Below are 14,790 nucleotides of genomic sequence, written 5' to 3' on the forward strand. Positions count from 1 at the left end.
CCTTTTGTGTCAGGACTCCCAATTTGAGAAACCCTGATCTTTCCCGTGAAATTTGTATAGTATTGGTAAAAGCACACAAAAGACCAGATTTCATGGGGGGAGACCAGATTTCACGGTCTGTGACTTTTTTTCATGGCCGTGAATTTGGTAGGGCCCTACTAATGTATTTACTACAAAGAAATTGTGTTGCATTCTAGCAAAAAATATTAAGAGGCTTTAAGATGTCTAGTGCATAGCCATGTTTCACTACATATCTAGCAGACAGAAAATATTATAAGCACAATATTTTGGCCAACATGTGATTTGAAATATTGTTCTTACTGCCACTGTTTCTCATATGAAGTAAATCAATACAACAATCTATGCTAATGTATTGCATATTCATACATCTGAAAACTGCACCAATAACCTATTGATGCACATCACAGTATGGCTTATTGCTATTAGAGTATGGAGCATATAGTCTCAATTTCATTTTTTTTAAAACAATTTTTTTAAAAAGAAAAAAATGTGTGTGCGCATATCCTCTTTCCATTATGAAAAACAGTACTTAGTAAAAGGATAAGAAGAAAGGGGGAAAAGGGAGTGGGGAGAGGTACTAAAAAACACCTTTTCCTTGCAGCTGTGAATGTATTTAGTGTTTTATTTTCTAACTCTTTCTATCAATTTTAGGGTTCCCTATACTACTTTTCTGCTCCCTCTTTGTAAGAGAGAAGCTTATTAGTCTTATTATTTATTAATAATGTTAATATTTATTATTATTTGTATTACATTAGCACCTGGAGCCCCCAAACAGATCAGGGCGCCATTGTGCTAGGCACTGAAAAGACATATAGTAAAAGACAGTCTTTGTCCTGAAGAGAGTACATATTCTTATTTCAGACAAGATGTAACTGGTGGGTTAAACAAAGAGGGAACAGGCATGGGGCAGCAGTTGATACAAACATGTTAAATCAGATATAATCTGGAAAAAAATAGTGAATTCTAAAATTAAGGAGAGAGAATTTTATTAACTTCCTGCATCTTTTACATAATGGTGCAGAGTGAAAAGTTCACAACAAAGAATCTCTATATAAATATACACACATGTGTAAAAATAATATTTTTATTATTTGTATTGTGATAGCACCCAAAGAACCCAATGAACATTGGAGCCTAATTGTGCCAGGCACTGTACAGACACACAGGAAACATGGCCCCTGCCTCCAAATATTTACAATCCAAATACCTCTTCATGCTACCATCGGTTCTCAAACTGTGGGTCAGGACCCCAAAGTGGGTCGTGACCCCAAAGTGGGTCGTGACCCCATTTTAATGGGATCACCAGGACTGGCGTTAGATTTGCTGGGGCCTGGGGTTTGGTTTTGGCCCACCCACCCAGGGGCTGAAGCCCTCAAGCTTTGCCACCCTCCCCCACCTGGGGCTTCCTCAGGCTTCAGCTTTCAGCCCCCTCCCCCACCCACCAGGGGTGGTGGGGCTCGTGTGGGCTCATGCTTCAGTCCCCTGTCCTGGGGTCATGAAGTAATTTTTGTTGAGAAGGGGGTTACAGTGCAATGAAGTTTGAGAACCCCTGTGCTATACAAATAATGTATTTGAACAGTATATTAGCCTCATATTGTACTTCTCTAATACACTGATAAAATACTCTCAACTGGATTATTGTCCACATTGACTGATTTAAAAAAACTCACCTTCTTCAGGTAAATGTATCTGTAATTAAAATGATAGAGATGTATGCTCATGACTTAAATTACTGTTCATAATAATTGAGATGTTAGCAATGTCAGTCATAATTGAGATGACCTATGTAACCTATGCAAATGTTTCCAAATTTCCAGCAATATAATTAGCCTAAATTAAGTTAATCGTCACTATTCTTGACAATTTCAGCTCATTTAAAGAAACATAATAGAATGCAGTTTCACAAACTGTATATTGTCTAATAGTGAATATTAGAGATTTTTAAAGGATATTTTTCCACACTAATGCTTATACGTACTCATGTATATATACACTTCTAGGCCTGGTTGCTCATTCAGTTTGGACAGGGCTATAACAGCATACATACTGAAGCAGACCAGTAGTCCCATCTTGCTCAGTATTCTGCTTTTAGAAGTGGCCTATTTCAGATTCTCTGGGGGATGGAAAAAAATGAACCACACATCTACTAGCCATATTTAGAATACTATAGGGAGAGTGATGTGAAAGGAATTTCTTACTGATCCAAATAGTGCTCAGTTTGTACCCTGAAGCATGAAGGTGTCCCCTTGTAATATTTTTTAAAAAACAAATATAACTGCAAACGTTATTACTCTAGGTATAAATAGCTAATGTTTTCCCCGTTGTTTCAAGTGAATGCGGGTATAAATTACAGGTACCATACAATAAGAAAGGCATCATGAACTAAGGGCATTGACTAGCATTGGCCTATAACAAATAAAAGGCATTTAAATGGAAGCCCCTCCCTTAATAATATTCACCTTTTCTTGAAATGACAGCAACATGTTTAAACTTTTACAACCCAATTTTTATTTTGTTTTGCAGTACTGCTGTTGGCCATGTAAAATTTTTCAACTTCTTTCAAATTCCATAATCAAGTAAAAAAAAATCTGAGCAGACTGACCTCAGTTTCTCTAAATTACCAGACTTGCTGGGAATAATCCAGCAGGTTTTCAAATGTGACCCTGGTACAGAAAAGATTCCATATATAGTTTTGGAAAGTGAAATTGCAGTTTTGCAGAGACCATATAAATTTGCATAAGCATACACACAGAGGTAAGCTATACTGAACATATGGTACGTTATCAGCCTATTTTGTGCTCAAAAAGGTGGGATTGGGTTGAGCTGGAAGTACTTCTTTACCACAGGCCAGAAGAGCTGGTTTCCTTCTGGGAGTGGAAGTTGGCAGCTTGACTCTGTCTGTAAAAATGTCCTACCTAAGCCCAGAACTCCGAGGAATGGTATATAAATGAAATTAAACTAGTATTTCTACTGAGGTCTGTCTGTGGGACATACAGTGAGAGTTTCAGACGTTTTCAGGAGGGAGAACTGGGGTTTGGAGCTAACCAATTTAAGAAGGGGGGACTATTTGCAAAAATGGGACCCAGATCCCCCCCCCCCCCCCCCCCCAAAAAAAAAAAAAAACAAACTAAGGTTGGATCCAGGGTTTGGCTACATCACACCCTACTCCACGCACGCTTCTGCAACGGTGCTTAGAAATGTCAGCGGGCCAGAAGTGTGATGTCTGTTAGGGTTAATGCCAATGCCCTGCTTGGGTCCACCGAGCTACAAAATCAATGGAGCGTTGTTGACAATAAATGTAGTTTTGTGATAAGTGAGTATAAATGTGAGGCAGCTAGTTCCCCTTTGCAGCACCCCTCCCACAGCACCTTTCCCAGGAGCAGCCAGGAAAAGGAGCTGCAGACAGACGCGTTCTCAGGGGCCAAGGGCGATCCCCTGCAGCGGGGATAACAATGTCGCGTTTGCTGAGCGGGGATCGTCCCTGGGTGCCTCGGAGGGAAAGGCGTTCTCAGCGCCAAGGGAGGCTAGGGACCCGGTGTGTGGGTGCACGGTGCCCAGCGACCGGCAGGGGGAGGCATTGCCACACAGCTGGGCCCCCGCTGTCCCGGGCGAGAGCAGAAGGAGTGGGTTACTGCTGCTTGCCTTTCCCATTTGCCTCGATCGGCTCGTCTCCTTCTGCCCCTTGGAGGGCACGTGCGGGTGTTAATAAGCTCCCCAGCCAATGTTCTATGGAACCAGCTGGGCCTGCACATTTGGGGCGGCCCAGAGTGCAATCAATATGGCAGCAAAGGAGGGCTTGTGTGCGTGGCTTTGTTCTCCTCGGCAAAGGGCTTGCAGACTAATGTGATTCCTCAACTCTGCACGGAGATCTCCTTCCCCAGGGAGGGGCCCCAGAAACAGTGGGTGGGTGTCTGGTGGGGAAGGGGGCGAACAGCCCCCAACCACAGCCATCACTGTTTATAGCGTTCGCTAGGGTAACTGTCCACGGGCCGCCCCATCTCCTCGCCTCTTCTGAAGCCTTAAAGCAGAGCAGCTGGGAGCCACCCCACTGTGCTGAAGGCAGAAACCCTCAGCTTGCATGGAGGAGCCGCACTGTGCGTTCTCTCTCCCGTCTGCTTGCCCGGTGCTAATACTATAAGGGCGACGAATCTACCCCGGAGCTGAGCGGCTGCAAATAGCCAGCCCTTCTATGCGTCGGTGTCCCCACCCCAGCTGCAGCCCGTGAGCGCACGGAGCTCATTCACATGGAGCTGGCACGGCCCCGCCTATCCACGCTCATCCAATTGGCTCCTCGCCCTGCGGGGCCGAGGGGAGGGAGAAGCCGTCACCGGCGGTGATTGGCGGGGCCCTTCGCACAGCCCAGCCCTTCGGAATCGCCCAGCAGCTGTTGCTGGAACGTCCGGACCTGTGACGTTCTGTCCCGTCCGGTTCCCTCTGGTCCAGCGGCTGCTCGCCTTGCCCATCCCCCTGGAACGTGCCAGCCACATCTGCCGCCATGCGCCAGTCAGCCCGTGCCCACGCCCCTTTACATGTGTCCGATTGATCCATCTGAGGAACTGCGTAGCAGGAGCCTCTAGTTATAGCTACATTGGGCAGCTCACAGGTGAAGCTGTTGCCTGGACTTCGGTGACACATATGGAAGATAATACTAGAGATAAAAGAGTGAATTTCCTTTTTACGGTCTTGTTTATACAACATCTACCCACTGCAAACTCAGGGCGCATCTCCAACCATTTTAAAGCATCACAACTATTTAAAGCAGCCTACCAGACATTTTAATTGAAGAAAAGATTAGCCTCACGGCTGTGCAAACGAAGGCTGAAGTTTTTACATTGTAGCATGTATAGTACCTACTGCCTGTCTGCACTCATATGCCTTCTTCTCTGCTGCGTGATCTGCGTGTAATCTGCTCTACTTGTGTAATGTTTGTATTTATATTGTTAAATCCTTCTCAGAGGAAAAACTGGATATACCTGGATCCTGCCGATATTTGGCCCCAAGCCTCCGACTGCGAGGGTGGGGGAGAGCAGGGGGAAGACGGCAGTTCATGCACCACCGAGCATGAGCGCTGCAAAAATCCGGATTCAGCAGCAGGAGCCTGATGGATCCAAACAATTTTTGGCCCTGAACCCCCAAGTTCTGTTGCCTCCATAGAAAACACGTCTTTCAGCTCTTACTGCAGGGAAAAACAAACAAACAAACAAACAAACAAAAAAACTGGACCCTAACATAGCGCGTGAGTGCCGCTAAAACCCAGAACCCAACCTACCCATATGCATCCCCGCTCAATAGTACCGCAAAGACAGCACCTGGAGCCTGCTGGAACCTAGCATTTCGGGTTTGATTTTTTTAAGCCCCGAAGTTGTACTATAAGAATAGACGGCACATATTTCTCATCATCCTTAACCAGAAAAATACACGCTCAGACTCATCCTGGTACAAGAACAATGCAAAACACATATACGGCACCTGAGTCTTGTCAGATCAAGCATAATGTTGACCACAAACCTATATTGCATTGCATAGAGACCAAGTCTTAGTCCACTATAAAAAGCTGAGGCACCCTCCCACATGAAAAATCCAGCATCTCCATTCATCCATTTTCACCTTTTAGATAAATAGCAAAGGGAGCCATTTTTTTAACTCAGATAAATCTATCCAATCTAGCTAATGTATCCAATGCACTGAGTGTCAAAGCAGTCCAGGAGATTTAGACACATTAAAATGTGATAAGAAGATATGTATCTCAATTCCTAGACTGCTTTGAAAATCTCAGTCAAGAGTTGATCAGCTAAAAACACAAATAATGAGATCATCACCATCTGACCGACCAGACCACTGCTAAATTTCAGTGTCAGGGCATAAAATTTGGCTGTGCTTAGAATGATGAAGATGTGTGATCTGGTTTCACCGAAACGCAACGAATCCAATAAAGACTTGTCTGATGTAAAATGTTGTCTAAACTTGATGTCTCCTAGAAAAGGGATGGGGTGGGAGGGCAAATACGAGGCTGATGGATCCGCGAACATATTTGGGTGCACCACGGTCCCCATTTGCCGGTGCAGTAGTAGGAGCTAGAGGGGATTTGGGAAGGAAGGGCCAAAAACTGGTTGGATTCTGTAGGCTCCGTGTGCCAGATTTGGCATTTTGTGGCGTTCCTCTACAGGGATACCCCGGCGTCTAGATTTTTTTGGCGAAGTAGGAGCAGCACCACATGGTATCTATTCAGGCATTCGCATTTGGGGATTAGGAAGTAAGTTTTGACTGGATCCAGCTGCCATATGCGGGTATTGCAGCATTTCTGGTGTGGAATGCTTAAGTGTCCGAATTTTGCTTTGGTTCGGGACCAACGGCTGAATAGGGGTTTCTTTGGTTCGTCCCGCGCTACAGTTTTGGGGGATTGGGGCCAAGCAGTGGCAGGATCTGAGTAGCTCCAGCTTTGCATCCCGGCCCGAGGTAGAGCTTGGGGCGAAGGCGGTTCTGGAACGACTGTTGACTACGCCGAGAACAGCTGTTTATGCATATGAGGTGGGCGTGGCGGGGGAGCCTAGCCAAGGGCTGCAGCGGGCTGTCCATGCAAATGAAGGGGGCGGGGGGAGCGTGTAACTCGGGGCCCCGGAAGAGCGGAGAAACCCCATATAAAACTACTGGGGACATTTCCCAGGCAGAACTACGAAAGCTCCAGAGACAGCAGCACCCGGGGCGGCCGGGCACAGCAGCTCCGCGCAGCGCAGCACAGCACACGGCGCCGAGCAAGCCAGCAGGCGGAGCACAAGTAGCCAGGAGAAGCAGAAAGCGGGGCAGATAGCGGCTCCCGGGTCGGGCGCGCTCCCAGGCTGGGCACAGGCACAGCGCCGCTTTGCTGTCTCCAGCAGGCAACTCTCCCCCCAGGTGATAAAGATCGGAGCGATCTCTTCCTTTGGGCGGGGTGGGTGGGGTGCGTATGTGTGTCAGTGTGAGTTGGATCCCCGAGGGTCTGCATCTATAGACGCTGCGCCTCTGGGTGGGAGCGGGGGGCTGCAGCTAGCTCGGCTGTTAGGCGCTGAGGAGAGCGAAAGCCCCTCTATGATGCAGTGTCGGAGGGGGTCTAAAGGGCTCACTGGGCATGTCAAACCCTGCGCTCATTGCTTGCTTTCCTGTTCCGTTAAGAGCGAAGCAAGGAGACATCTCGCAAAAGGGACGTACCAGGCTCCCGAGAGGAAACGGCTGCGGACCATGGCTGACGATGAAATCGCCCGCAGCCCCAGCAGTAGCAGCTGCAGCGGGAGTGGGAATTGCACGGGCACTTGCGGCGAGAACCCTCATTGCAACGTGCTGAGCTGGGAACAAGTGCGGCGCTTGGATCGCATCCTGAGCGAGACCATCCCCATCCACGGCCGGGGCAACTTCCCCACGCTGGAGATGCAGCCCCGGCAGATCGTGAAGGTGGTGCGGAGCCGCCTGGAGGAGAAGTGCATTGGGGTCCGAGACGTGCGACTCAATGGCTCGGCAGCCAGCCACATCCTGCACCAAGACAGTGGCCTGGGCTACAAGGACTTGGACCTCATCTTCTGCGCAGACCTCAAAGGGGAAGCCGAGTTTCAGACTGTGAAGGACGTGGTCTTGGACTGCCTTTTGGATTTCTTACCTGACGGAGTTAACAAGGAGAAGATCACCCCGCTTACCCTCAAGGTAAACATGCACTTGTCCAGACACACAGCCAAGGGAAGCAGCCCCTTATAACAGTGGAGCCGCGGGGAGACAAGGGTGTCATGAAATTGACACCTACAACATGTTTTTAAAAGTGACTCCTCTGTCATTTTATACCCCAGTTGAACCAAAGAGAGTTTGACTTGCAGTAAAGCGATCAGGGCAATACATACTGAGCTAATAAGGAGGAGGAGCCAGGATTAGTGAACTCCCCCCCCCCCTTTTTGTCATTACGGATATTGGGTACATTTACTTAGAAAGTTGAAGTTTACAGAGCCTTATTTTAAGAGTCACTCAGAGGGGTAGAAGCATAGTTTAAAAGGATCATAAGCTCATTGAACATTTATATGTATCTGCAGGGAAAATACTCTCTTTGCAGTGAGCACTTTTCTCAGAAGATGGAGAAGCTGTACATTTTCTTGTTTTAAACAGAAATTCTTGTTTTAAACAGGATTCATTTTGTGAGTTTATTATCGTTTATGCCAAATAGCTTATGTCAAATGGCATATACCTATTTTGTCTGTTTTGGGGACATTTTTTAAACTTGGGAGTGTTTTGGGGAAGCTGTGCTGAAAGAACAAGCTTTGATTAGTTTGAAAATATAGAAAATATATTTTTGTGGTGCCTATAGAAATGCTTTTGTATTATATTTTAATAGTGATCTTCCAAATCCCCAGGAATTATTGTATGTGTGAGACAGAAAGAGAGTGTGTGGGCATATATGCTATGTGTGCCATTAATTTTGTTACTTGTCTCTCTCTTTCTATATATATATATATATATAAGTGCTTTAAAAAAACATTGTTGCAAAAGTTGTTCCCGACATGGCACAATCCCATAAGGAATCCCATCACCACTTGCAACTACTGTGCTGCCACCACTTACGTTAAATACGTCTCCTTCGGTTTTTATCCAGACTCCTTAAAATAGTTCGCAAAAAGTGGGCACAGGGTGGAGGTGGGAGAGAATGCAAATGAAGTCTGTGAAGGGGAATTACTTGTATTGGTTTCTTCATTTGCTCATTTTGTCTTTCAAATTATAGGAAGCTTATGTGCAGAAAATGGTAAAAGTATGCAATGATTCAGACCGATGGAGTCTCATCTCCTTGTCCAACAACAGTGGCAAAAACGTGGAGCTGAAGTTTGTGGACTCTCTGAGGAGGCAGTTTGAGTTCAGTGTAGACTCCTTTCAAATCAAATTAGATTCCCTTCTGCTTTTTTATGAATGCTCAGAGAATCCCATGACTGAAACTTTTCACCCGACCATCATTGGTGAGAGTGTCTATGGGGATTTCCAAGAAGCCTTTGATCATCTCTGCAACAAGATAATTGCCACCAGAAACCCAGAAGAAATCAGAGGAGGTGGCCTTCTTAAGTACTGCAACCTTTTGGTAAGGGGCTTTAGGGCTGCCTCAGAATCTGAGATTAAGTCCCTTCAGAGATACATGTGTTCCAGGTTTTTCATTGACTTCTCAGACATTGGAGAACAGCAAAGAAAGTTGGAGTCTTACTTGCAGAACCACTTTGTGGGATTAGAGGACCGCAAGTATGACTATCTCATGACCCTTCATGGTGTGGTGAATGAGAGCACAGTGTGCCTGATGGGACATGAGAGGAGACAGACTCTAAATCTTATCACCATGCTGGCCATCCGTGTCCTTGCTGAGCAAAATATCATCCCCAATGTGGCCAATGTCACCTGCTATTACCAGCCAGCCCCATATGTAGCAGATGCCAACTTTAGCAATTACTATATTGCCCAGGTTCAACCGGTATTTACGTGCCAGCAGCACACATACTCGACTTGGTTGCCCTGCAATTAAGGACCGTTTTAATACACCTGGTGGGGAGAACATTTTCTAACAAGCAGAAAGGAGTGATACTCTCCTTAAAATGGGGTTCTTTGTGCAATGATGATCTGCTCTAGCTTTCAAGTTTGGTAAAGCTTGTGGTTCTTCTTATAAATTATGTGAGCATGATCTAGAAAAGAAGCAGAAATAATTGGATTCTACCCCAGAGCACAAGAGGCCTGTCATTAAAAGCAAATAGCTTCCCCTGAAATAAACAAGGGAGGAATGCTTGATGACAATATGGGTTGGCAATACCTGCTCCCATAGCTTTGGCATAGAGAAGGTTGGAAAGCCTTTTTTTAGAATGGGATCTGCAAAAGGGAGAATATGGAAAAAAAAAAAAAAAACCTCAAAAACAAAACAATTTGCTTACATATATTCAGGAGTTAAAAGTAGAGGCATGAAGCAGAGATAAGTTCAAATAAAATGTATATTGGAATTACTGCCTTTGGGACTTGCAACAAGTGCTGTCTATGGGATGATTGTGTAGAATGTATAGCTTGCTTGACTAGAATGCTTTAACAGAAACAGCTTGCTCCAAATGAACAGTAGGAGATTGGTACAGTTATCATAAATCCAGAAAAAACACATGACGATAAAGTCCATTTTTTCCAGCTGCATGCGTGCTTCACATTTTAAAAATGTGAAAATGCAAGAAAAACAGGTGTAGCAAACAAAATATGCTCAAGGACCAAAGATTTCACAAATAAGTTATCCAAGCAAAGGAGATACAGTAGAATATAAAAAGATGTTACTATATTTGTACACACCAATGTTAATCAAAAGTGCCTGATGCTTTCAGAAAATTTGAAGTGAGAAAAATATAGTTTTGTGGTTTTTAACCGTGCATTTTGTTTTATCAGGGACACAAGAAGACAAAAAACAAACAAAACAAACAAACAAAAAAACACAAGCTTGTGAATCAGTGGTGGAGAAAATGCCCTATTTTTTCCTTGGCAAATACCTGTATAAAGTTAATATTGTCAGTGTGATGTTATCATAGGTACGTGTGTGTGTGTATGTTTGTGTGTGCGTGTGTGTGTGTATATATAATATATATATATATATATATATATATATATATATAATACACACAAACATGCACACACAATGTATATATTAAATGTGGTCTAGGAAAATGTAGCAATTAAGGAATGTTTAAATAAAGTACTGTGTGTTTTCCAGTTTGCAACAGGATGTCATAGGACAGTGAGCACCTTGCAGTGAATTTATAACCCACACCTGAAAATTTGCAGTAAATGAACCAGTCAGGATTAAGGTGGGATACAAATAAATGTCTTTGGTTGCAAGAACAAAGATTACAGTAATTCAGTGAGTTGCTTGTGAGCCATAATAATTCCACAAATGGATAAACATTTGATTAGCTGATGCTTTTTTTCACATTTTGTACTGTAATACCATTTTGACATTTAACCCACTAATTTTGTGACTGCATACCTCCATGATGTATAATTCAGTGGAACGTGGATCAAAGATAGGCTATTTAAACCCCCTGACAGCTAAAGAATATTGTATTAGTTGGTCATTTGAACACTAATTGTTAATATTTAAAGGAATATTTTAATAGAATGCATTATGCATTCCAGGACCACTAGAATTTAGTAAATGTGAAATGAATCCTTTTTAAGAGTGTTGCACGGTTGCTTAAAATTATATTTTATATATATATTATATATATATTTTTATGCAAATATTAAACATCTTTGATCTGGTTGTCACACTGCATTTACAAGTTTAGTACTGTACTTTATTTAAATGGAATCACTTTACATTGGAACTATAACTATTCACTTTCGTTTCCTCGCCCAAGAGACCAGTGGAGGGTGGGGGGTGGGAAGAAATCGACCGTTTCACTATTTTCACTTCAGAGACATCTCTTGGGGGAGGACTGGTTTTGAAATTCTAGTGCAGTATTTTCTGCATCATTTAAGTTTCAGGTAAAAGAAGATTATGTTTAAAAATGTGTGTTTGGAAAGGGAACTGTTATCCTGGAAGTGTGTTCTCCCCTTGTCATTACAGAGCTACTAAGACAAGTTTATTTTTGCTGCCCTTTGTACTTTTATCTTTGAAGGCAAGTTTAACAGGAACCTGATTTGTTTACTGAAGCACCTTTCTTGTGACTTCTTCAGGAAATGGAAAAGCTATTTCATTGCCACTCATTGTGTTTACTTGGGAGTCCTTGTCCCCACCTTCTCTTTTCTTCTGTCCCTCCCTTCCACATTGGCTGCATTCTTTCCTCTCTCTCTTTGGTTAGGGGAAGGCCTTTCTTGATTAATTATGAAAAGGAAGGGTTTGTTTCACATGGCCTATTACTTCAAGCTGTAGATCAAGACTGTGATGTACTTGTCAAACCCAGAGCATTGCCTGTAGCTGTCTGAAGGATTTTCTAACGGAAGCTAAGGGGAGGGCTGGGGAAATAGGATCAGCTGGTAATGTGGTATGTCCTCTCTTACCACAACTATTTGCAGCAAATAAATGAGTCATCCGCTATTTAAAAGGGTTTGGGAATCTATAGCTGTGCCTCAACCACAAAATGCTGATAATACATGAGACAATGTTCTTTTCCTTTGGAGGGCAGCCTTTTTTTAAAAAGTTTTGATTTATTTCCTCTTTCAGCTGAAATTTTATTACTTTTTATGATTGACAGCAGCTGTTCATTTTGTAGTACACGCAGCAGGGCTCAGCCTACTGCACCTTTCAGCATGCACATTTTGATACATATATAATATGTTTTGGGCTATATTATATAGGTATTATACCTATTTTGCATATGTAAATGAACAAGTGGTGGAACTGGTAGGCCTTTGTTTTCTCGGTGGCTGGTAGTTTAAAAGGTGTCTGATGTTAGTGGTGGGAAGGAGTCATGAGTTCAGGCCAAGAGTAAAATAAGAACATCTTTTCAAAGCTGGATTGCTTCTGTGGTTTGCACACCTTCCCCTTCATAACGTCTGATTTTTTTTTTTTTCTCTCTCTTTCTCTCGCTTCAGAACACTAGTACTTTTACAGGAAAAAAGCTCTTGGTATTCAGTAGGCTTCACTTTCCGATCCAATCAGCCATTTCAGCTTAGAACTTGCTGAAGAAACAGTACTCCCTTTAAAATGCTGAACTGATTAAAAAGGTTGACCTGATTACAGTCAAACTGTTGTGTGACAGTTGGATTTATTGGTAATCAATAGGGAGCTAAACTTGTTTTAATATAAATATAATGAAACATCTGAGAGCTTTGAAATCAGATTATTTTCTGATATGTATAAAACCCTCAAAATGTAAGAACTTTCTCTTAAAAATAGAAGAGAAAGTAAAAACACCAATGAGATCACACCATATCTTTCCTAACTCCTTTTTTTGTGTGTGCTTTAAAAACAATTTGTTGCTTATGTTACACAAAGTCCTTCAAGCAAAGCTTTAAATCACATCTTGTTAAATGTTCTGCATATGAAGCGTATTATGTTGGAGGCTCATGCCAGTTCAAAAGAAGGCTTTTTGTTGTTGTTGTTTCATTGAGAAAATGAAGTGTGTTAGGTAAAACTGCAGATATAAGAAAAGGAAAGAAAATGTAATGACATATTCAGCATCTATTTGAATATACTCTTTTGTATGGTTTTCTTTTAGCAGACAATTTCCACTGCAAGAAAGAAAATCCGTGTACTATCTTGCTGTTGTAATAATGGCTTGCTAACAAAGTAAATAGCAAAAAAAGGCCTGCAAATTTCAATACAGCTTGGCTGAAGCACTGCAAACTCTTGCAGTCTGTAGGAGGCTGTGCACATTTGATCTCCCTCAGAATTCCATACAACTGTTGCCTTCTGTGAGGCATCCTGTTGCAGCAAATTGCTCCTTGGATTGCTCTTGTGGAACATTTTGACTATAGGCTCTGTCACAGACAGAAAAAAGAGCTGATGGAAAACAGACTCTAAGAGCTGAAGTGTTTGCATCAGTGCTAGAGGGAACAGATTGTGAATTTTGTTTACAGCATCCAATATTTGGATTTTTTTTGTAAATAAAAAGTTATTTTTTTCTATTGATCTGTGTCTGCTGTCTTCAGTGTCTGAAATAGCTCTGGCTTGTTCCTAATGAATACCGACTAGCTTTCATTTAAAAGGACAAGGACAGCACTTTTCTGAGAAGCGCAGCATTCAGCAGCTTTCTGATTGGAGCACAATAAATTTTAAAAAGTCCTGCCTTTTGCCAGCCAATTTTGACTGGGTTCACTCAGCTACGAAAGAACCTAGCTGGCTGGTGCCAAAAATACTTGGCAGAACACTGACGGAGCAATGTAAATGACCTTAAAATCCAAGCCCCATCAAACTAGCAATTCTGAAGAACCAGAGCCTCAAAACATTATTTGCCACCTTTCCTGGACAATTGGGTGAGAATATTAATAATATTGAACATTTATATAGCACTTATCATTTTCAAAGCAGCACACAAACATTAAGGCCCAGATTCTGATACCCTTACTGATGTGCAATAGTACTTTACTCCTCAAATGATCCCATTGATTTCACTAAAGCAACTTGTGGAGTTGGAGTAAAGGATCAGAATCTTGGCTTGAGTAATAGAACTTCTGTGTGTGTTGGAATCTAAATGCCCATTTGATCTCGGACTCTGAATCAGTCTGTTTATTTCCCCAGATTCTACATTAACTCTATTTTCCTCGCTTATGATGCTGTAGCTGTCAGTTGAGGTACTTTGTTTGCCGTGTTTATGGTGGAGAACCTCTGGTAATGAAGGCTGATTTCCTCAAAAGGCACTTCAAGGGAATATAAAATATTAATTGACAATGCTAATGGCAGTACTAGGTTTTAGTGTACGTCCATTATCTCAATTCCCCTTCCCCCCCGCCCTTTTTAAACCAGACTGACCCTTCTAAAAAAAGTGTTGACTAGAGACTCTTCAGTACATTAACTGTTACTACACTCCTCTGTACATGGCTCCCTGCTTGGAAGGCCCATACATTTAAGTGCTTGCCTGAATGTGCTTTTTGTAATGATGAGTGAACCTATATTCCCTTTTAAGAAAGTAAACTCAGCTTCTGGGAACTGCTAATTTTTCCAGGCACATGAACAAACACCTGGCTGAACGGTAGGTTCATTCTGCATAGTACATCTCTTTCTTTAACTGCTCTGCGTGTGTAAAGTGATTAGCAGGCTGTGCTGACGACTGAGATGGTGTATAGGAGAGGGGATTAGCTAGGCCTGAAAAACTG

General features: G+C 42.9%; 1 protein-coding gene across 1 annotated transcript; it reads left to right on the forward strand.

Moving 5' to 3' along the window:
• Nucleotides 1-6,654: 6,654 nt before the first annotated feature.
• TENT5A (terminal nucleotidyltransferase 5A) lies at nt 6,655-10,946 on the forward strand. Its single transcript, XM_034766145.1, has 3 exons — nt 6,655-6,912; nt 7,171-7,692; nt 8,753-10,946. The coding sequence occupies exons 2-3, from the start codon at nt 7,237-7,239 to the stop codon at nt 9,530-9,532; spliced, it is 1,236 nt and encodes a 411-aa protein (XP_034622036.1). The 5' UTR covers nt 6,655-6,912; nt 7,171-7,236; the 3' UTR covers nt 9,533-10,946.
• Nucleotides 10,947-14,790: the final 3,844 nt, after the last annotated feature.

This window comes from Trachemys scripta, chromosome 3 (genome assembly GCF_013100865.1).
Source record: "Trachemys scripta elegans isolate TJP31775 chromosome 3, CAS_Tse_1.0, whole genome shotgun sequence".
In the NCBI taxonomy this organism is placed as follows: domain Eukaryota; kingdom Metazoa; phylum Chordata; order Testudines; family Emydidae; genus Trachemys; species Trachemys scripta.

Bases quoted from the DNA above. Each gene is read 5' to 3' on its own strand.
- TENT5A (XM_034766145.1), top strand. From the start codon at position 7,237: ATGGCTGACGATGAAATCGCCCGCAGCCCCAGCAGTAGCAGCTGCAGC. The intron at 7,693-8,752 runs GTAAACATGCAC...TTCAAATTATAG, and splicing joins TCACCCCGCTTACCCTCAAG to GAAGCTTATGTGCAGAAAAT.